Source organism: Daktulosphaira vitifoliae, unplaced genomic scaffold (genome assembly GCF_025091365.1).
Source record: "Daktulosphaira vitifoliae isolate Bord-2020 unplaced genomic scaffold, ASM2509136v1 Scaffold_2, whole genome shotgun sequence".
NCBI lineage: Eukaryota > Metazoa > Arthropoda > Insecta > Hemiptera > Phylloxeridae > Daktulosphaira > Daktulosphaira vitifoliae.
Window position 1 is genome coordinate 36,925,056 of NW_026099573.1, and position 22,805 is coordinate 36,947,860.

The 22,805-nt window shown below is 25.4% G+C and overlaps 1 protein-coding gene across 5 annotated transcripts; it reads left to right on the forward strand.

Annotated features, from left to right (window-relative positions):
* Positions 1-546: 546 nt before the first annotated feature.
* LOC126898747 (kinesin-associated protein 3) lies at positions 547-19,522 on the forward strand. 5 transcript variants are annotated; one of them, XM_050673053.1, is made up of 20 exons: positions 547-687; positions 770-803; positions 864-1,027; positions 3,948-4,065; positions 5,233-5,398; positions 5,946-6,167; positions 6,538-6,674; positions 6,777-7,026; positions 9,053-9,187; positions 9,512-9,690; positions 10,870-11,032; positions 11,572-11,672; positions 11,819-12,031; positions 13,878-14,043; positions 14,848-14,991; positions 15,076-15,174; positions 16,261-16,346; positions 16,497-16,674; positions 16,733-16,817; positions 18,897-19,522. In XM_050673053.1, the coding sequence occupies exons 3-20, from the start codon at positions 996-998 to the stop codon at positions 19,021-19,023; spliced, it is 2,601 nt and encodes an 866-aa protein (XP_050529010.1). In that variant the 5' UTR covers positions 547-687; positions 770-803; positions 864-995; the 3' UTR covers positions 19,024-19,522. The 5 variants fall into 5 exon arrangements, with proteins under 5 accessions (XP_050529010.1, XP_050529011.1, XP_050529006.1 ...); XM_050673054.1 differs by having other exon boundaries at positions 935-1,027; XM_050673049.1 differs by having other exon boundaries at positions 547-803.
* Positions 19,523-22,805: the final 3,283 nt, after the last annotated feature.

Genomic DNA, 22,805 nt, shown 5'->3' on the forward strand with positions numbered 1-22,805 from the left:
TATTTTGTGCTGTAACTATGATTTCACAGCCGATCCCATTCTTATATTATTTATTTTTATTGATTACAGAGGTTTACTCTGATATTCATATACTGCGATATTATAAAATCGCAACTAATATAAAGGAAAACACCTTTGCCACGTACTGATAATACTTCGATACTCTTATAGTACCACAGATATATAATATGTCTGTGGACATTTTATAAAGAGGATATTGCTTCGAACATTTGGTACTCCGAATATCTGATACTAGAGGTTACCGTAACAATAATAAACATTACTTCAACATTTGTAGTACTTTCCCATTGTGTTCTTTTACTTTATACAATAATATCACAAGAGTATACCGAAATCAGTTCTAATTGCACTATACTTAATAATATCGGCATATGTGAATGTCGGAGAATTATCAGTTCGTGTTAATCCTCGTAATCCTCTTAAGTCATTTACAAATGATCTAATCAAGGGCTTGATTAAACACTAAATAGATAAGATAATCCATTCTTTGTATTGATAAAATTTATCTATTATCAAATCATATATTTACTGCTACACTAAAACCATTAAATTAATAAATAAGTAACTTTAATTTTAAAAGACCAGGATCTGAGTGGTGGTATATTCTTTTCTATCCTTATATAGAGTTATACATTTCATACTACTCCTACAATAAACTAGTCAATTGTATGTTCTGTCTAATTTATTGTTAATTTGTGATTAGAAATTTTATTTATATATTTTTAACCAAATTATTCTGTTGTTGTAGTTGTAAAGACTTGTCTATAATTATTGTTATTATAGTAAGTTCACTATCATTTATCATAAAAATCCTAATTTTATTAAATGTTTTCAAAAAACAGGTTGTTGGATACCTATTGTATTATTTAAAGGTAATTTCAAAATTAATTTCTATGAAAATTTAAAACTCTAGAATGAAGATTTCGTTTGAAATTGAATTAGTTTTACATGAGTGATATCAATAGTTCATCAAAATGTTAGCAGAAGGAGCTCATTATATTAAACGGTAAACAAAAATGATTAAACATTTTAAGTATTTTTTTTATTATTTTATAACTTTTAATTTATGTGTTGGGTGTTTTTTTATTGATAATTCATGCACAAAATAGCTGATATTTTTTGTTGATTTTAATTATGATACGGATAGGAAATCTAGATTTTCATGCACATAAATGATGAACTCATAATTCGAAAATGCTACCATTTTATACTTGTGAAAGTTGAATTAATATTAATTCTTAAAATCTGAAATAAATTTCTTGAAAATTTGATTAGTTCTGCACTTCTCTATTTTCTATGTTCAATTAACAATATCTTGTTAATTATTTTCTCATAAATACAGAGAAATACAGAGTAATTATCATTAACTACTCAATTACTTGCAAAATAAATACAAAATTGAAAAAAATGTGGTATTCTTTTTAGTTGCATGTATTTTTTCATTTTTCAGCTATTAACTACTTTTTAATATCATTCTTCATAACTTATAGCAATGTCAATTTTATTATTTTAAAAGGCAACATTCATATTTAACTGATACATAAAATAAAAAATGACTTGTTGATAACAACTTTTAGAAAAATATTTTAGAAGTTATAATAATTTTAAAATGTAGATTAGGAAGGAGATGAAATAATGACTATTTTTATCATTAAAAATTCTCTGCTGCACACCTCCTGTTTAAATTTTAATAAAGTAACCTTTTTGCATAGTATTTATAAAAATTAAATGAAAATTAATCATGTAGATGATGCTACATCTGGTGTACCCCAAATTGGGCATATGTCACCTCTTTTGTTTATAATTTTTATAAATGATCTTAGTAATGTTTTCAATCACTGTAGATGTTTATTATTTGCGGATGATTTGAAGTTATACTTACAAATTAACTCACCTAGTGACTTTTTTAAATTACAATCAGATCTAGATAAATTTATATTATGGTGTTTTGAAAATGGTTTACAAATAAATAGTGACAAATGCTCACAAATTACGTTCAGTAGAGTTAAATCTTTTTACAATTATCAATATGTAATTAATGGTTTTAACCTTTCTATAGACAATCACATAAAAGATTTAGGCGTTTTTCTGTCTTGTGATTTATCTTTTTCGAAACATATTAGCTATATTTACAATTAAGCGTCACGTACATTAGGATTCATAAGACGTAATTGCAATGAATTTGATGATATTGATTGTTTAAAAACTTAATACTTTTCTCTTGTAAGATCTGGCCTGGAGTACGGTTCTATTATTTGGTCCCCATTTATAGCCAACGATATAAAAAAGATTGAATCTATTCAAAAACGTTTCTTAACCTCTTTATCGGGCAAATTTAATAACAATAGGATTAACCAAAAGATTTTTTTAATAATTTGAAAATTGACTCTCTATTATGTAGAAGACAATATTTAGATGTAAAGTGGATGTATAATTTACTCAATAACAAAATCGATTGTTCCGAAATTTTAGAAAAGATACCATTCAATGTTCCTCAAGTATTTCTTCGTAATAATTCCATGTTTTATATACCTACCCTCACGTAGAACTATTGTAAAAACTCACCAGTTAATCGCATGCTAAACTTATGTAATTCATTAAAAAATTTTGATTTTAATCATGATTTGTCAACATTATTATTGTCAACATGTCATATTACTTTCAAAGTATAATTTTAAGTAATCTTTCAAATGTTTACTTTATATTTATTTACATTAATTTTGTATTTTTTTTAGTTTAATATTTATAACTTTGAAGTTTTTTAAGTTTTATAGTTTGTTATTATTTGTGTTGATTTGTATTATTTCTGTACTGTCTGCCCTAATAGGCATAATCATCATCATCATTTTGAATGATGAAATAAATAAATAAATAAATAAAAATTTAAGTACAGGAAGGGTTTGTAGTATTTATTATTTTTTCTATGAAATGTCTAAAAATTTATTTATCATTAGTGTATTATAGTTTTTACTAATTTACATATAAAAAAAAAACTAGCACAGTGGGGTAAATGTATATTTACAAGAACAGTAAACTATAAGTATTGGACTAAATGTATTAAAATATTTAGTACTTTTTTAAACAAATTCAGAAAAAGTATTTTTAGAAATATCCTAAATACTTTTAATTTGTATATAATATAACAAAAAAATGGTAGAACAGTGGAACATGTCATAGTTATGTATGATGTTAAGTATGGATAATATTTGAAAATGATAATCATTCATAATTATCATAATCACTATCCTAAAAAATGCTTTGATGCGAATCTGTTAAATAGGTTAAACAATTACAGAAATTTGTAATATATATTGTGTGATTAACAAATATTTTAATAAGTATTTAATATTTGATTGAAAATTTAAAATATAGAAACTGTAAAAATACAAATTAATATAAAATTTAACAAATTTGTAACAAATCATTTTTTTGTTATAGTGATAATAATCCCTGTCTGATATCATTTATATTTTTCCTAACTACATAGCAACCTCATTGTGCTAGGTTTTAAATAAGTTGGATTTTAAGTTGCAAAAAATACTCTAATATCTTTATTTTTGAGCAATACTATAACTATCCTTTCAAAAAAATAGTACTCTTTTCAAATTCTGTGATAAGTAAATGAAGTGAGCATATTTATGTACTCATATTTTTAAGCCCTGTTAATAAAAAAAAAAATAAGATTTTTATCTAAATAATTTTGTTGTTTTTCTAAAATAAAATATAAAATTAATGTTTAGATTTTTTTTTTTTGTTTAAAAAAAAATAATCAAACTAGCGTATTACTGTGTAAAAATTAAAATATTAGAGTTAATACAGATCTATTAAAACAACTCTTTTTTCTTTCATTTTTATAAGGAAAATATTAGTATTAAATATTTTTGTTGTACATTTATTAAGTAATATATTTTAAATTGTTTCAATAGAAGAGTAAGATCTGGTGCCATAGATGCTCATCCAACAGAAACTGCTATTGTTGTCAATTATGAACTAGATGCTTTTGTACTTGGTGAAAATGGTGAACCTGTCATAGGAGATCATAAGGTTATTAAATAGTCGACAAATGATTTGATTTTCAGGCTATTTTGACTACAGTCTATAGATATTCAACTTGTTAAAATAATTTTTGTTATCTAATCTGATAAATGAATCTCAAAATTCTTGTTATTAGAAATTATTGAAATACGAATGGTGTCCGTAAAATAAGATCTCCAATTTTTTTTTCCATAGTAAATAACATTTATTTTTAAAACAAATTACAATGTCAGAAAGTCCGATCCTACCTTTATTTTTTGACATAATCGCCATTTCATTCAATGTATTTTTGGAGTCTTGTCACAAATTAATTGCATACCGTAGAAACTTGTTTTCCACTTCTGTGACTTCTTCGTCAGTTGTAAAGTACATACCTTTTAGGTGTTTTTTAAGGGTCTTGTAAAGATGATAGTCGCTTGGTGCAACAATACATATACCGAAGATGATCCTAGATATCCCATCAGAATATGGCAATGAGTTTTAGGATTGTCTTTGCAACATAAAAGCATACTGGGTACCCATCGGGATCAGACCTTGTGGAATCCCTAATTTTTTGTTAAAATCTTGTCAATAGTGGCTTTAGTAACATCTGGAACTATTTCATAAACTACTCTAACCATCATACACCGATCTTTGCACACAAGCATATCCACAGATGCAACGGTCTCGTTGGTGATGGATAGACACCCTGTGCTCGGCTCATCGTGGAAATTTGTTGAACACGCCGAAAATTCTCTGCACCACTTCCTGACTTTTTTGATAACATTCAGGCTGTATGTTGAAGTCAGTTGTCAATAAATTTCAATGGGTGAAGTCCCTTTAAAGTGAAATAATCAGATTATAGAACATATCTTGCACGGTAATAATGATCATTCCTTCCATTGTGAATGGCTGCTGTGCCAAGATTAAGCATTATAGCGAGGGAAGTGAAAAATATGATACTGTTTGTTAGATTTCGCCTAGCCTACGCATACGTAAATGGAAACGTTAGAGACTATTTTATGGATACCACTCATATTTTTTAATAAACAGAAAAATCTATTAAAGAAAATCTTAGTTTTTATAACTTTTATAATTGTTATAATAAAGTGTATTATTCTAATTACTTTTAATAAATATATTTTGTAAATATTTTTTTACATTTATCATTATGAAAATATTTTTATACAATTTTAGGAATGCCAAAAAGTTATACATTTAAAAAGTTTAAATAACAATACAGATTGTAGAGCTTTAGCAAAAGAAATTATACATAAATGCAATCTTATACATGAATCAAAACTCTATGATGTGGAACACTTGATTTACTATTTACAAACTCGTAAAACTGCAGCAATTACTAGTAATAATAATTATGTAATAAATTTTAGTTTTTTTTTTAACATCAGATTGAACAAAATAATCTACATATTATGGATATAATGTAACATATTTATATAAAAAAAATATTTCTTGACATACTTTGTTACTAGTCATAATCTATGAGGTTTGTGGCTATTGAAATGATAGCTAAACATAATGAAAGTATTATCTTAGCTATAAAAAAGTATGTGTAAAAAAAAGTTATTTATTGTCAATTATAATTGGTGCTTAAAAAGAAGGATAGATAAAAATGAAATTAAATTGACTAGTAAGGTAGCGAACTTGATGGCTGTAAGAATATACTTTCCGGAGAAAAAAATGCACTTAATGGCTCTTCTATTTATTATAAATATGTTGCTTAAAGTGCTTGAGGATATATCCATGTTTGCAGTTGAGTCCGAAACGTTAGAGCTCAACTGCAAACATGGATATATCCTCAAGCACTTCAAGCAACAAGACAATCCATGAAAACTTTAACACATTCATATAAATATGTTATCAAAATAATTATTACAATTTTAAAATAGGTAATAAATTAAAAGAAGATAAAAGTCAGTTGGGATTAGAAAATAATGTATCTATTACTTTAAAGATTTGTGGTTTAATGCCTGACGATAAAGCTAGTTTAGCAAAAATTGATGAATACATAGAAATGTTATATGATGATATACCCCAAAAAATTCGAGGTTCAGGATTTATTTTGAAAGTTACTAGTGACAAAGATAATCTTGAAGAATTATCATTATCAGGTACATGTTAATGTTAAATTCATAATTTAATCAAAATTAATTTATTTTCTACTTTATTTTTATAAAAAATAATTTTTTATTTCATATTTCTCATTCTCTCTTAATTAGATAAACCTATTACGTATAAAACAAAATGAATACCCTTACAAAGTATAAGAATTCACCTAAAAAAATTCTCAATATTATTTTTATATTATAAGTAATTAGTTGATTCATGGTAGATGAATCACCTTTTAGTTTAAAAATAATTTTAACTATTCATTTGCTTGTTATAATTTTAAAATAAATTTAATCAAAACGAAAAATGAAATAAATAGCCTAAATTATCAACATTAATAATATTAAATAATTTTTTTTTGTATTTTTGTAGAACCTGCAATGAGTGCTTTGTCGAGAGTTTTACGTGAAGAATATCGCAAAAGCTTAGATCTTAGTTCAAATATAATAAATATATTTCTATGCTTTTCTGCATACCAAGTATTTCATAAGATTCTTATAGATCATAAAGTGAGATATTAATAACTTTAATATTTTTGTAAATTTTTTTAGTATTTGATACTTTTGTATCTTATAGAAGAGAAATTTTAATTACGTTAGTTTTTTTTTCAGGTATGCTTTTTATGTATTGATGTGTTGGATTATGAATTAAATCGGTATGATAAAATTAAAAGTCAAATTGTTAATACTCCAAAAGATATTAAAACTTCTAAATTACCCACTATGTCAAAATTACCTGTACCTAAAAGTGCTCCAGGTGTATCGAAAATAGCGCGAAGCCAGATACCTATTAGTGCTTCTAATAGTAATGACAATCGAAGACATTCTGCATCATATGATAATACTAAACAAAATTTAAAAGGTTAATTTGTCTTGTTTGTTTTAGTCCTTTTTATTTTAATGTAATTAGAGAATGTGTTACTATACAAAGAAAAGAAGTGACATTTTCACCATATTTTAAGTAAAATAAATCTTAATTTTATATCTGTAATATTAAGATAAAATTTAAATCTTGTATAATTCAGTACCAATTAGTCAAATAAAAAATAAGTGCTATTGAGTTTGAAAGAATATTTTGCCAGTATACGGGATGATTTTTTTATGATAACCCCATCAATTATTTACAGAATAAAAATAATTTAAACATGTTTTTATTATTAGCTATGTAATTCTTTTTAAGTTCATCCCTCATGCCTTTTAAGGGTGTTAACTTTGTTTTTTTAAATGGGAACACGTATTTTGATTTTAATAAAATGTTTGAATTTTTAATTTAATAGTAGTAAATAGCATTTGAATTTTTAATATAACTTTCTTTATTCTTTTATTAGATATAAAATTTTAAAGTTTCAAATTTTTGAGATACTATACATGTATAATATACGAGTATTGGTAAAAAGTCACTCTGTATGCATAGGCTAGGTATGGGATGAAAAGCACCCTCCTTTACAGAAATTGTTTAGATTAATTTTGCATTTGGAAAATATCCAAAGTTGTTGTCATACCTAAACCCGGCAAAACAAAGAACTTAGTTATGTTATACAGACCTATTTGTCAAATGCCTACATTGAACAAACTTCCTTGAATACGGTACAATTCATAATATCCAATTTGGATTTGAATACATTAAATCTATAGGTTGACAGATACGATCACTTCAGCATTTGAAAACAAGCAATATTGTTCTAGCTTATTTCTTGATATCACACAAGTGCTTGATATAGTTTGACACACAATGGTTTACTGTATAAATTGAAAAAAAATATTTCCAGTCCTTTATACCTCATTATAAAATCATACTTGGAAAACAGGACATTTATGGTCAGACAAGATTGTTCTGATTCACCTTGCTACACAATTGAAGCTGGGGTTCCATAAGGTAGTTCTCAACATAAGGTTGGGTTCTCCCAATCTACATAATAGTCACTGCAAACATACCGCCAAGTACTAGAAACACACTACTAGCTACTTTTGCCGACGATACAGCTATATTAAGTTAACACAAAAATGTAAATGATGAGGCTCACTATTAACATATATTATAATACTACAATACTACAATCACATATTAACACCCGTAAGACATAGTTTAATTGTAAAATAAAAATAAATCCAGTTATATTACTTTTGCTCTCCATATAGAATTATGTCCCATTATAACACTTAACAATATACCAATCCACTACTCAAAATAAAACAGTTTCTTGGTTTAATTCTAGATAGAAATCTAACCTAGGGACCTCACTTCAAATAAAAAATAAAAAAACAAATATTAGATTGAATCTTTTCTGCCTGCTGCTAAAATCTAATCTGTTGCTCAAGATAAAATTACTTAATATAAGTCAATAATTCAATCAATATGGGGGCTTATAAATCCAAATATTAATTTCTAAATTTAAGCTGAGACCAGCTAAACTTTCAACAATAAGGCCAATACAAGTGTTCCAAATATCATACTACGAATTATCACAAATGTCCTTTGGTACATATTTAAAAATAATCTATATAAAGACCAACAAATAGACTTGTTAACGAATTTACCAAATAACATTATTTTAGATTCCTATTAAAACTTAATATAAATTTATACCTTATAATAAAACACATGAACATGTCTAGTATCCCTGTTGACCCTTCATGCAGACTAAAATACTATTGTAATAGAGACCTACTTTCATCAAATAAATTACTTTACTTACCATAAAAGTGTTATCAATGGGTGGCTTCCTTTTCAAGATATATAAGCTTCCCAGTATAATATAGAAAGCAAATTTATTGTACATATTATATTTTTATAAATTAATTTTGTAAAAAAAAAAAATTGAGTAATACATATGTTTTAACATAGTATATATATTTTTAATAAAAATGTTATATTATAATAATTTTAGAAAATAAAACTAAATATTCAGATACTAGTTGTATTAAACCAAATACAGTTACAAGAAGTCCAGATGAATTAGTTATCCACCAATTGAGGAGAAATTTATTTAAATTGGGTAAAAACCAAGATCAAGCATTAAAAGGTATATGATTTTAAAAGCTATAAATCTACTTATGTTTCAAATTATTATACAGTGTGATTTATTAAGAATCTATTCCTAAAAATAATAGTAACTCAAAAGTAATATTATTAAACTGTTAATCAACTAGTCAAAATTTTAATTAATTCATTCTCCATCTGTACTATAAAATAATTATAGATTCCTACTTAACTTTCTAATTTTATTCACAAAAACTATCCTTAAAGAATATTTTTTACTACAAACATGATATACAGAGTGTCGCACCATGTTCTAACATCTTTAAAAGTAAATTATAATTTATATAAAGTATTTTGTTTATTATAGGTGCTGTAGAGTTAATTTATAATTTATCTGTTGACAAATCAATGGAAGAAAAGATTGTTCGTAAAGGAATTATTAAATTACTGTGTCAGGTTTTAGAAAGAACTAGTACTGATTTATTGCTAGTTAGCATTAAGCTTTTAATAAAATTGTCAGTTTACAAAGAACATATTGATAAAATGGTAATAGTTTATTTTCAATTTATGTAAATTAATTTTGAATCATTTATTTAGATTCATCTGGAAAATAATCACAAATAACTCCGAATAATGTTATATGTTTTTCATGTTAAAATGATTAAACTTTCGTTTACTTTAAAATTTATATTGAAATATAAGTTTATTTTTTGTGTTTATCCAGACAACTTAAGGATACATTTTTTAAAATTTATCATTAATTAATTACATAAAATGTTTACAGGATGATACTTTTAATTAGCCACATTTCTCTAAAAATAAAAGTTATATTAAGAAAAATTTTTTAGTACTTTTTAGTTTCATATATTTTTCAATTTATTATATATAATAAATATCTTATAAATGTTAATATTAAATTTTTAAATGGCAATATACATATTTCACTAGCTTTTAAAATAAAAAATGATCTAATTCAGAAAATGATGACCGGTCGATAACAAATTTTGACCCATTATTTCAGAAGTTATAGCTATTTTAATATTTAGAGTAGATGTGAGTTATGTTATTTTTATCATTACATATTACTCTGCAAAACTTTTGCTCAATTCTATATATCAAAATGTTAATAACATCCAAAATAATGGATCAAAAGTTTTTATTGACTAGTCATTTTTTTAATAAGGTCATTTTTCGTTTTATAAGCTACTTAAATAAGTATGTTGCATTTAAAAAAATAAAGTTGATGCCCTTATAATGCATAGTTATTATTATTTTAAGAAATTTTGAGTAGCTTATATTAAAAGAATTAAACATAATGTCTTATATTTTATATTTTAACGCCAAAACTTTAAAAATCATTATTCAAATTTAGTTATCGACACTACATTTTTTATTTAATCTATTTTAGGGTTTTAATAAGATATAAAAATATTTAAAGTACCATTAAAGTATCAAAATTTACTTCTAAAAAATGTTCAACCAATTTACTTCAAATTAAAAAATAATAATTCTTTATAACTTTAGTAAATAATTTCTAATAAAAAATATATGATATTACTAAGTTGAGCTAAAAGCCTATTTTAGTCATGTTAGTGCTTGAAGTTTCATTTTTAAAATTATTATTTCATTAAAAGGTCTTAAGTTAGTCGTCAATTTAACACCATATTATAGTTATGTAATTTTTTTTTCTATTATTGTTATTTTTATTTGTATATTTTGTTTCAGAAAAAATATTCAATCATAGAAAAGTTACCAAAATTATTTATGATGAAAAATCATATATTGGAAAATCATACTATTAAGTTATTGTACAATTTATCTTTTGATATGACACTTTGTGATTGTATTTTAAAAGTGGGTTTACTACCAAAGATAACAGATTTAATAAGTATGTAGTATAAAGGTTTTATTTTCATTATATATAAATATAACAACAAATGTAGAAAATATGTCATGTAATGTATTTTTACACATTGTGTTAAAAATTGCATTATTTCTCAATAATATGAACTTGCTCATTAAAATCAAATAATTGAACGATTCAATGCTTTTTAACAAATTTTAAATAGAAATCTTTGTTTTACAATATATTAACATATATATTTATTAAGTATTTAGAATGTATTGTTAAAATATCTTTAATTTGGATAAAATTTACATATTCTTGTAACTTACAATGCAAAAACTAGAATATGCCTTCAAGATTGCCTGCAATATTAAAATATGAAAAATAAAAACAAAATAAGAATTTATATTTAAAAATATAACTATTTAAACAAGATTTAAAATGTTCAAATGTTTAATTGAAATTTTGAATTTTCGGCCCTTATATCTAACAATTTTTGTAAAAACAATTATTTATGTGTTTTTATCATATTAAGTATAAAAAACTTAATCATAGTAAATTAATATTCATATTTATTTTAGCTGTAGAAGAAAATAGTGAAATTATATGCAGGTTGTGTTATCATTGCAGTATGGATGACAGATCACGAGCATTATTTTCTCATACGAACTGTTTATCTAAGGTTAATCTGAGCTTTTCTTACTTATAATAATCAAATAAAAAACAGCAATTTCAAGTATTTTTAGAGTTATTTTTCTTACATTTACAATCATGACATTTAATTTTTTATTGATTATAAGTTTTCATTTATTCTACTTTTATTTATAGATTGCAGATTTACTCTTGACAGTGAGGCAATTTAATCTAATATTGTCTGCATTATGCATTAATTTGACATTAAATGAGCGTAATTCACAACTTTTAATTGCAAATCGCGGATTGAAACCTTTTGTGCAAATGGCTATTGATAAAAAAGATTTAATGTACCTTAAAATCCTTCATAACATGTCTAGTCATGAAAGCTTAAAGTCTCAATTTGTTGTAAGTATTTATCAATAAAAATAATCATTACATTAAGTACATTTTTTTTTTTAGGTAGGGTTCTTTTTTAAATATTAAAAAATGGCCCTTAACTTTTTTAAGTGTTAGGGGTTTTATTCTGACGTGTTCTTTTTTTTTTTATTGGATACAATTACCCCGGTTTTACTAAACCAATTTTGCTCAACTATATGTCAAAAGATCATAAAATGTATCTAATTAAAGCTTAAATATAATTATAGCTAAACTTTAATTTTAATTAGTGCAATAATTTTGAAAAATTCTCCTTAATCTTCACTATAAAGAGAAATATTACAAATAACTACAGTTTAAAACAGTTATTCTTGATATTTTTATTTTTCAATTTACATTGAAGTAACATTATAAAAATTAGACAAATTTATTGTAAAATTTTTATTGATAATACTTCAGACTTTGCCCTGTCCGACATATTTTTTTGAAAATGCAAACATTAATGAAAATATTGAGATGGAATATAATCATCATATCAATTTTTTTTTTCAGTTTATAATTATGTCACAAAAAACGAACATTTATTAATCTTACTTTAAATTAAATCTAACTCGTATAAACTGTATTTAACTTTTTTTAAGTTAGTTTGTCTTATAGTTAAATTATTTATAAATATACAGAGTGTCTCAGACCTATTTGACAATGCTTATAACTTGATTCAATTATCATTTTGTTGAAAATGTTTTATTTTAATAATTATAACTTTATAAGACTATTATTTGAAAAGCTTGAGGATTTATCCATGTTTGCAGTTGATTGCTAACGTTTAGGACTCATTGCAGAGTCCATCTTCAGAGTGATAGTTACTGCTCGGTGGCTGAAACTATACTGGCGGCTTATTTTGTTATCAGTCTGTTTTTATACGTTGGTTGCTTATCATATCACTTGTTTACCGTATCGGTTGTTTATCATATCTGTTTATGACTCATATTGTTTACGGTATCTTGTTTTTGTTGACGACTTTATTTTTGATTATTGTTGTTGTTTTTGACATTCTTGGCAGTTTTCCATTAAGTTGATAGTAACTTTTTCTTGTATTGACCAAGTTTTGTTATTTTCCATCCGTCTTCTTTGTTGAAATTCTCTGGACATTTTTCGAACTTGGTTACCCATCATACACCAGGCAAAAAGAAAATCAACTAACAACACTGAAAACAGTTCAATACAAGAAAAAGTTACTATCAACTTAATGGAAAACTGCCAAGAATGTCAAAAACAACAACAATAATCAAAAATAAAGTCGTCAACAAAAACAAGATACCGTAAACAATATGAGTCATAAACAGATATGATAAACAACCGATACGGTAAACAAGTGATAAGATAAGCAACCAACGTATAAAAACAGACTGATAACAAAATAAGCCGCCAGTATAGTTTCAGCCACCGAGCAGTAACCATCGCTCCGAAGATGGACTCTGCAATGAGTCCTAAACGTCAGCAATCAACTGCAAACATGGATAAATCCTCAAGCTTTTTTCAAATAATATGACAATCCATGAAAGTTTCAACACATTCATTTTTAAGACTACTTTTAAAGAAAATTCTTCATTTTTTTTTAATTTAAAAGTTAATTACATTTAACTTTGTTAATTACATTAACAAGTAAGTACATTTTTAAGTTAAAATAATTTTTAGTTACTAGCATTTTAATCCGTAGAGGGTATATAATGGGGGTGGATACAGCTCATATTGGTATATGTATCTCCGCCCTCGTTCCATATCCACTCTATGTATTTATATGCCTGTAACTCAATGAGTACTAATGTAAAATGTACATATACTAATAACTACTTAATAATTTGTTTTTTTTAAGGAACTTATTGGTAATTTTTCCCATTTAATCACAACTCTGCAAGATATTGAATGTATCATTGAATGTGTTGGTATTATAGCAAATGTTAATGTTCCTGGAGTTGATTTTAAAGAACTTTTGGAAATGAATAATTTAATTTCATGGATGGTACAATATGTAAATAATGGTATCGATTTGTAATATTATATTTTATTTACCGGTATTATTTGCCACATCTTCCCCTTAACCAATATCAAAATTTATGGTTTTCTACTTAATGTACTGAGTCTTCTTCTTATCGTGTCCGGTACTGGACTTAATAGATACTAATTGCATTTTTAAAAATATAAAAGTGTTAAATATTTTGCTTCAGCTAGTGGGTGGCTATTGATATAGCGTTTTCATTGGAAAGCGCCAAGTCGTCAGTTGTGCATCCTGGCGGAGCAAGGGTACATTTTATTAGGTGTTCATCGGATTGCCTCTCGCCGCATTCACAAGTGTCAGGTCTTTCTTGGTATCACCATGTTGACTCTTATCTTAGATACTCCGGCTCTTAACCTATTTATCGTTTTCCATATGTGTCATCACTTTAAATGCTGGTGAGGGAGGCCCTGAAAAGGGCCGTTTTGAGTTTGAACGCCTAGGCATTCTAGCACCGGTGTTGTTAATATTAGTGGGCAATATATATCCTGGTGTAGACTAAATATTGCAATGCAGGGGGCGCCACGTACAGGCTCTTACCATGTCCCCAAATGTACTGTGTAATAAGAAAAAAATATGTATATTTTAATAGTCAGTAACATGCTACATGAATCTAATTTTTGTGGTTAACAACAACAACATGCTATAAATGTCTACACTCGATATGCATATATTTATAGTACAAAAATAGTAATTAAGCTAAATATTATTATTTTTCTTAATCATTATCCCTCTTTTTCTAATGTCAATAAATGAAAAAAATTAATTGTTTATTTAAATAATATTTCAGCTTGTCAATCAAATAATACTCTTGATGATACAAGACTTTTAATTGAAGTTATAAAGCTACTAGGTACTGTATCTAAAGATGAAAATTGTGGAGAATTACTTTATGAACAGGGAACTATACTTCAAGCTATAAACTTATTAAAAAGTAATATTATATATTACAATATTTTTATAATACTATATCTATATCTTGGTTAAAATTTTAATTATTATTATTTGTTTATTTAAGATCAAAAAGGTGATAGTGAGTTAGCTATCCAAATTATGTATTTTCTGTATGAGTTAATGTGTCATCCAATTACTGGAGATTATATCATACAAAAAACAGGTGAATACAATAAGTTATTTTCTTATTGGATATTTTAAGTAACTGATGATGTTTCTGTGATAGTTAGAAAATGCCTTTTATGTGGGATAAACTGTAGGGTGATCCTTATTTAGGATATAGGTAGACATTTTTTTTAAATTTGTTTTATACAGTACTATTAGATTAGTTCAGTCGTATAAAAAAATAATGTAGACAAAATTTGGAAGGTTTTACTCAACCCCTTCTGATATCACATTGGGGTTTAAATATAACAATTGAGGGTAGTTTTTTTTCTTTTTTGAGTTTAACTCGACAAATATTACACTTAACATTAAAATATATAGAACCTTAATTATAGAACTTATTATTATTATATAGAGAGAGATTGCCTACATTACTTTCTTATAAGACTGATTTAATCTAGAGAATACTGTCATAGAGAAATTAAGTTTGAAAAATAGGACCACTCTAATAAACTGTTTATCATAACCTACTTAATTATTTACAAAATAAATATATCGCGAATATTTTTTTGACTTTTTTAGTTATTTTTATATTTTTTGACTTATTAATGATTAAGTATTTTTTTGGTTCATCCTCTTTACCTTGTTAGAATGTCAACTTTATTTTTTTTTAATGGCAACATACATATTTGATTAACCTATAAAATAGAAAATGACTGTTGTTAACAACTTTTGGACTAGTATTTCAAAAGTTTTAATGAAAATGAATAGTTATATTTCTCCAACTATAGTAAAAAAAATATCAATAATTTCAGAAGTACTGTTGTAAAGTTGTTATTTGCCAGTCATCATTTATTTTATAGGCTAGTGAAGTATATATGTTGTTATTTAGAACAAATTGACACTGCTATAAGTTATAAAAGAATATGTTAAAAAGTAATTAATAGCTGATAAATTAAGAAATATAATGTATTTTTATTTTATAAGTAATTGAATGGATTATGATAAACAGATTATGCTGTATGTATGTTATAGAAACTAACTAATTAGTAATCTACAAACTCAATTTATTTTTAAATTATGTGTTTGATAAAACAACTTTAAGCATAAGAAAATTAACTATACTTTAACATTTTATTTTTAGATTGCCCTATCTATATAATTGACTTAATGCATGATCCTAATGTGAGGGTTCGTAAAATGAGTAACTATTGTCTTGATATTATTAAGGTAATACTATAATTTTATATCAGTTCTTCTCTTTTTTTTTCGATTTAATCCTCTACATCTTCAACGTTTATTTCTATAACTGTTCTTTCAGCTTTGTACATCAATTGTGTTAAAAAAAATGTATTTATTAAAATATAACTTTGTTGATAGGAATTTGATGAAACTTGGACAAAAAAAATAAGAGCTGCAAAATTTTGTTGGTTTAATGCTTATTGGCTTAATATGATGAAAGGTGAATGTGACATGCCAACTACAAAATTAAAATATAACAACAATGAAATTAATGTTTATAGTTTTGATCATCAAGCAGTTTTAATGCCTGAAGATGGTAATCATCATAATTATAATATCATACTAACTTATTAAGAAATTAAAATTTATTTCAGATTTTATGTTTGATAAAGAGGATGACATTGAAATTATGTCAACTAAAATTCAAAGTAGTCCTGATAGTAGATACTTAGATGATCAGTAAGTTTTTTTTTATTCATTAAAAATATTAATTTTACCTAAAAATTTAATACTTTTTTGTGATTTAATAAAAATTAATTATTGTTTATGTATAGTAAATCTCCATTAATTATTATTGCTCATTATAATACCCTGAAAATTAACAACTATCTTATAATAAACATGCATACTCAGATTTTTAATTTTAATATAATCAAACTAATTTCTTGGAAGAATGTTAAATAAAAATTAAAAAGAAGTTTTTTCTTTTTTTTTTTTAATAATAAATAAAATTTTCATTCAAATAAATGTCCAAAATAAAATCTGTAATAGTAACTTATCAGTATTCTTTGTGTCTAATATATTCCAATACTATAATGAAAAATTTGTATACGGGTGATTTATTACAGATAAGACACCCATTTTCTTAGAAATTATTGAACATTATAAATTTTTGTATAAGGAATTATTGAGTATCATTAACAATTCGAGTAAGAATAACATCTTCACACATTTTATACATTATGTAAGGTCGTTTTATTATTATGAAGCAATTAATTAATTGAAAATTAAAAATAAAATCGATAATCTTTTTTGTTTTTTTTTAGATATACGTTTATCTTAATTTATTAATTATGAAGTATTTTTAAAGTTTATCTCTTATACCTTATGAGAAATATAAGTTAGCTTTATACTCCAAATGTCAATATACATAATTAACTTATTTAGTTATTAGATAATGATATAATTATAAAAAATTTCTGGTCAATAAAAACTTTTGGATCAATATTTCAGAAGTTATTAACAATTTGATGTAATGATTGCAGCTGGTGTTATTATTTAACATTTTTCAACTACCCTATTCTTACTCATGTATAAAAATTAATAACTACTGAAATATTGATTCAAACAACATTATTACCAACCAATTATTTTCTTAAGTAGATGATTGTATAATAAATAAGCTAATTAATTATTAGCTTATTAGCTCAAATTATTATTTGAAAAAATAAATTTTACACCCTTAAAAGGTATATTGGATGAACATTAAATACTTCACAACTGATAAATAAAAAAAAACATGTACCTATAAGAAACTAAAAAATATATATCAATTTTATTTCTATTTTTCTAATTAATTAAGTGCTTCGTGATAAAAGAAAGACCTTGTATATCGAATTTAAACAAATTTTTATTCAAAAGTTTAAACAAACTTTGGTGACTATAAAATTCATGAAATAATTTTAAAATTGTTAAAAATTATTTGAAATTAGTTTAATAGGTATCTATTTACAATATAAATGTTTGGTAATAAACATAAATGCATATGATTGCTGCTAATTGAGTTACTTAAAATAGTATAAATATTTTTGTCTTAATTGAACGACAGTGAGTTTTCAGATTTTTTTGGTATTTTCTTAGGTTATTTTTTCTGCTTTGTTAAACTATTAGCTTGAGTAGAAAACCAAAGAAAACCTTAAACTTTCAATATTTAAAAAGTTATTGACAATAATAAGTGATTTTCAAAAAAAAATGTAAAATTCAAACTTTGATGCTCATCATCAAAAATTGTGCTATTCTGTACTAGTAAGGATAAAAAAAATGATGTCATTGAGACAAATTGGAAAATTTGTAACTAATTGTTTCATAATTGACACTTGCATAAGTAGCACCTCACAGTGATGTCGATCCTATAATACATATATTTGGTGGCTGGTATATTAGGAGACATGCTTCTTATAATAAATGTCCGTAATTTCACGGGAAATATACTTTAATAATAAGGAATGAGTTAAAACAAATTTGGAGTTGATGGTGTCTTATTGAATTTTTTTTTTTTTTTTGATAAAATAACCATCAAATTTGACATCAGTGCCATTGGCAACCTAATGTAATGTTTAACTATACTAGTAAATTTATGGTAACTAATATGTACTAGACACTCTACTATAAATATTATCTTTTCACTCTATACAATTTTAACTATAATCATGATTAATCCCAAGAATGATGTCATTTAACAGTTATTGCCACTATGATACAGAAATTTGTAATTTATTGTGTTTTTTTAAATGAATTTAAATAAACTATTTTTAACAGATTTGACTTGGAGTCATTCAATGAAGAACAATATTCCTTTGAAAATTGTGATGAAGATATTGATGATGACCAAGAAGCTCAAATAGGAGCTACATTCAAAAATAATATTTTACATTTTGCAGAGTAATTTTACCGTATATCTAATATATATGGAAATTTAGGAAACAAAAAATTTGTTAATATTGGATTTCTATTGAGCTTAAAAATAGTTTAAAACTTATAATTTTCTGTAATTTTCTCTAAATATGCATTTTTTAAGACTTATTTTCTACCTTTAGTTACCAATTTTTTAGGTTTATAAATAACCATTGAAAATTTTTCACATTTTAAAATTTATATTATATAATAATAATTATTACACCTATATATAACATATTATATAAAACATATACCAATGCATCAAAGAAGCTTAATCTGTGTTGGTGGCTTAATACTCAAAATATTTAAAATAAAAAATAAAGTACAACAGAGTTTTTCAAAATGGATTACAGAAAAATTATAGTTATTACAATGTGTTAGCTTAGTCTTGGCTAAGCTAGTTAATTCCATTGAACAGTACATTATTGACTGTTATCGGCTACGGTTGATGTTACTTAATAAATACTGGAAGTGTTTCATGTGGTTTATTTTTGTTGCTTTCTCTACGTGTTGTTTAATATCATTATAATGGTTAAAATTGTAACACTTATAAAAAGGGCCCTAAGAGCAATTTATCGATTCGATCTGAAAATTGTAATGAATCAATAAGTATATCGGATATTTATAAATTATAAAAACAGTCATCTTCATCTACGGACTCTAAGATCAATTTCATATCAATTAAAATGGATACGTACGATACAAATATTACTATGCTGAATAATTCTATTGAACAACTGATTTCTTCTTTAAATGATGTGTGTAGTGAAAATGAATCGTTACGGTCTGAGGTAAATACTGTACGCCATAAAATTGAGGAAATAGAAAGTTCAATATCTATTTCAAACTCAATAGACATAGATAGAGAAACGTAAAATTGTCTTTTTAAGGTGAATAATGTCTCGTTTCACAATGTTCCTGAGACTGGAAATTTTAATCATAATGATACTGACTACTTATCTAATGAATCATTACTATCATTAAGACCCTATTTACAAGTTATTAGTTCTAGATCACTTAGTGTGAGGGCTTCTAAATGTATTTTTTGTTTAACATTTAATAATTTTGGAAACGTCCTTACAGTATTAAAATCTAATGCTAAGTTTCTATCTTAGCTTAACTTTAAACATGTTTGGATAACTTCTGATTTGACAATTTTTTCAAAGAAACCAAATAAAAGAGTTAAGATCGGAACCTTCCCATCGAAGAGACAACGGAGAGAATCTTTATAAAATATCAAAATTTTATTCCAAAAATTATTTCAAAAACTAATGTCAAAATCAGTAAATACAGAACATACAAATAAAATTGAATTTATAGTAACTAGATTTGGTAGGATACCAATTTTATTTTTGCATATGACTACAATCTTACAGGTACTTTATTTAATAGTGATTCTAGGGGTATTATTTAAAAAAGTGGTCAATATACACCTAGCTTCAATATAATATATGAAGTTTTTGCGTCCAATAATTTTTATTAATGAAATCAAGTTAAGTATACATGTACGGTAATACTCTCGAATTAATATTTTTCAACTATGGAATTGTTTATCCGATTATTTATTCGTTTATTCGATGAGGATGCAGATTTTCTAGGGGTTACGGAGATCGCCACGATGTGATGTACCGACATTGTAAGAAAAATCCTCCGAATACGTAGTTTAAACAAATTGTTTCTTACTATGACGATAATTACTCCGAATAGGACAATTAATTGATTGCTCCAATTAAAATTTACCCCGAATATCGATGATTCGCGTAATCGATTAAAAGTTTCAATAATTGCCAAACAAAGTCAAGTATTACCTTAGTTAAAAAAAGCTATGTGTAAAAATAGGCTATTTATTGTTAGTTATAATTAGTTTTTAGAAGGTAGGATAGATAAAAATAAAATTAATTTGACTATTAAATTGTTACGTTACAAATTCGAAAGTGGACCACTTATAATTTTTGTTTGTCTATTTATCTGTTTTTTTTTTTTATTTTAATATCAGTTGTGCCATAGAGCAGTGGTATTGACAAAGATTCAAGACACAGTATAAGTGCGGGTGGTTGAAGTGGAGAGAAGAGTCTGGTGTCTTATGCGATAAAGAATTCAAATGAGGCTGAAAGGTAAGTTCTATAAGACTGTAGTGAGACCAGCTGTGATGTTTGGTTCAGTGTGTTGGGCGGTTGACAAGAAAGTAGAGCAGAGAATGAGTGTAGCAGAGTTGAGAATGCTTAGATGGATGAGTGGAGTGACTAAAAAAGGTAGAATAAGGAACGAGCATATTAGAGGAAGTACAGGTGTAGCGTCAATCGTGGATAAGATTAGAGAAAATAGACTTGGATGGTTTGGTCATGTTATGAGGAGAAAAGAATCGGAAGCTGTAAGCACAGTTATAGAGTTATATTTTTGTTGTGAGCCTTTCTCTGTAGACATGGTTTTTGATACATTCGTATTTTCATCCACGTTTAACCTAATTTTCTTTTTTAACAATTGAATTCAATTTTTTTATTAATTTTAACTGTAATATTTATTTTATTGCGTCTTAAATACTCGCGTGTATTTTATTTATTTTCCTTAATCTATACACGGGCTACGATATGTTTTATATATCAACCTCATACAGCTTCAATTTTCATTATTTTGGATAATAAACCACGAGGTGAAATAATCATTTATATTTAACGACATATTAACTCGAATGAAATTATTAATTAACTTAAAATTAAATTCTACCTATGGTTTGATAATCATATCTGATAGGCGTGACACATTGCCTAGGTGATGGCGACTCTTGCTACTATAGCTAGTCATTATGCAAGCGGTAAACTGCGTTGAGTTTCTAGCCGACAAAAGCTCTCTTGCAAGATAATGGACTATATGAATGTAAAAATATTATCTGGGAAAAAAAATGCCTCTTCTAGTTGTCATAAATATGTTTAATATTATAATAATAATAAAATATACTTTAAAGATTTGTAATTTAATGCCTGACGATAAAGTTACTTTAGTAAAAATTGATGAATATATAGAAATGGTGTATGATGATATATCCCAAAAGATTCGAGGTTCAGGATTTATTTTGAAATTTACTAATGACTAGAATAATCTTGAAGAGTTATCATTATCAGGTACATGTTTGTTTTGTTAAATTCATAATTAAATCTAAATTAATGTATTAAATCTTTCATAGATTATTGTATTATTTGAAATGTTAACAGATGTGTTCTTGTCTTCAGGTTTGGGCTAACATTTAGCACTCGTTGCAGAGTCTCTCTTCGGAACAACAGTTACAAGATCATGATTGTAACTATATTATCGTCTTGGCTTGTTTACAGTTTGTTTTTATATCGGCTAAGATATGATAATATCGATGTTAATTATCTGTTGTTATTTTTGTCGAGTTGTTGTTGATAACATCTGTCAGTTTATTGTTTTCGTCTAATTTTTGTTTTTGTTATTGTTTACGGCATTATTGGCATTTAGCTCTTCCTTTTCTACACCGGCATTTTCTGATATTTTAAATATAGTTTTTTTTAACATTAAGTTATTTTCTTTTTTGTTTATTTATCTTCTTTTTTCTTGATGTACAATAAGTAATCGAGTCTTGCTAAATTTCCATCCTTTTTCTCGGTTGTAATTTTCTGGACATTTTTCGGTTTCTATTGCTTCTTTCTACAGTCACTTGTCAAAATGAGTTTCTTTATTCAATATTTTGACTTTGTCAAATTAAATGTCGTGTCCGTTATTTTTGGTTTATTCAATTACTACAGATCAAGATTA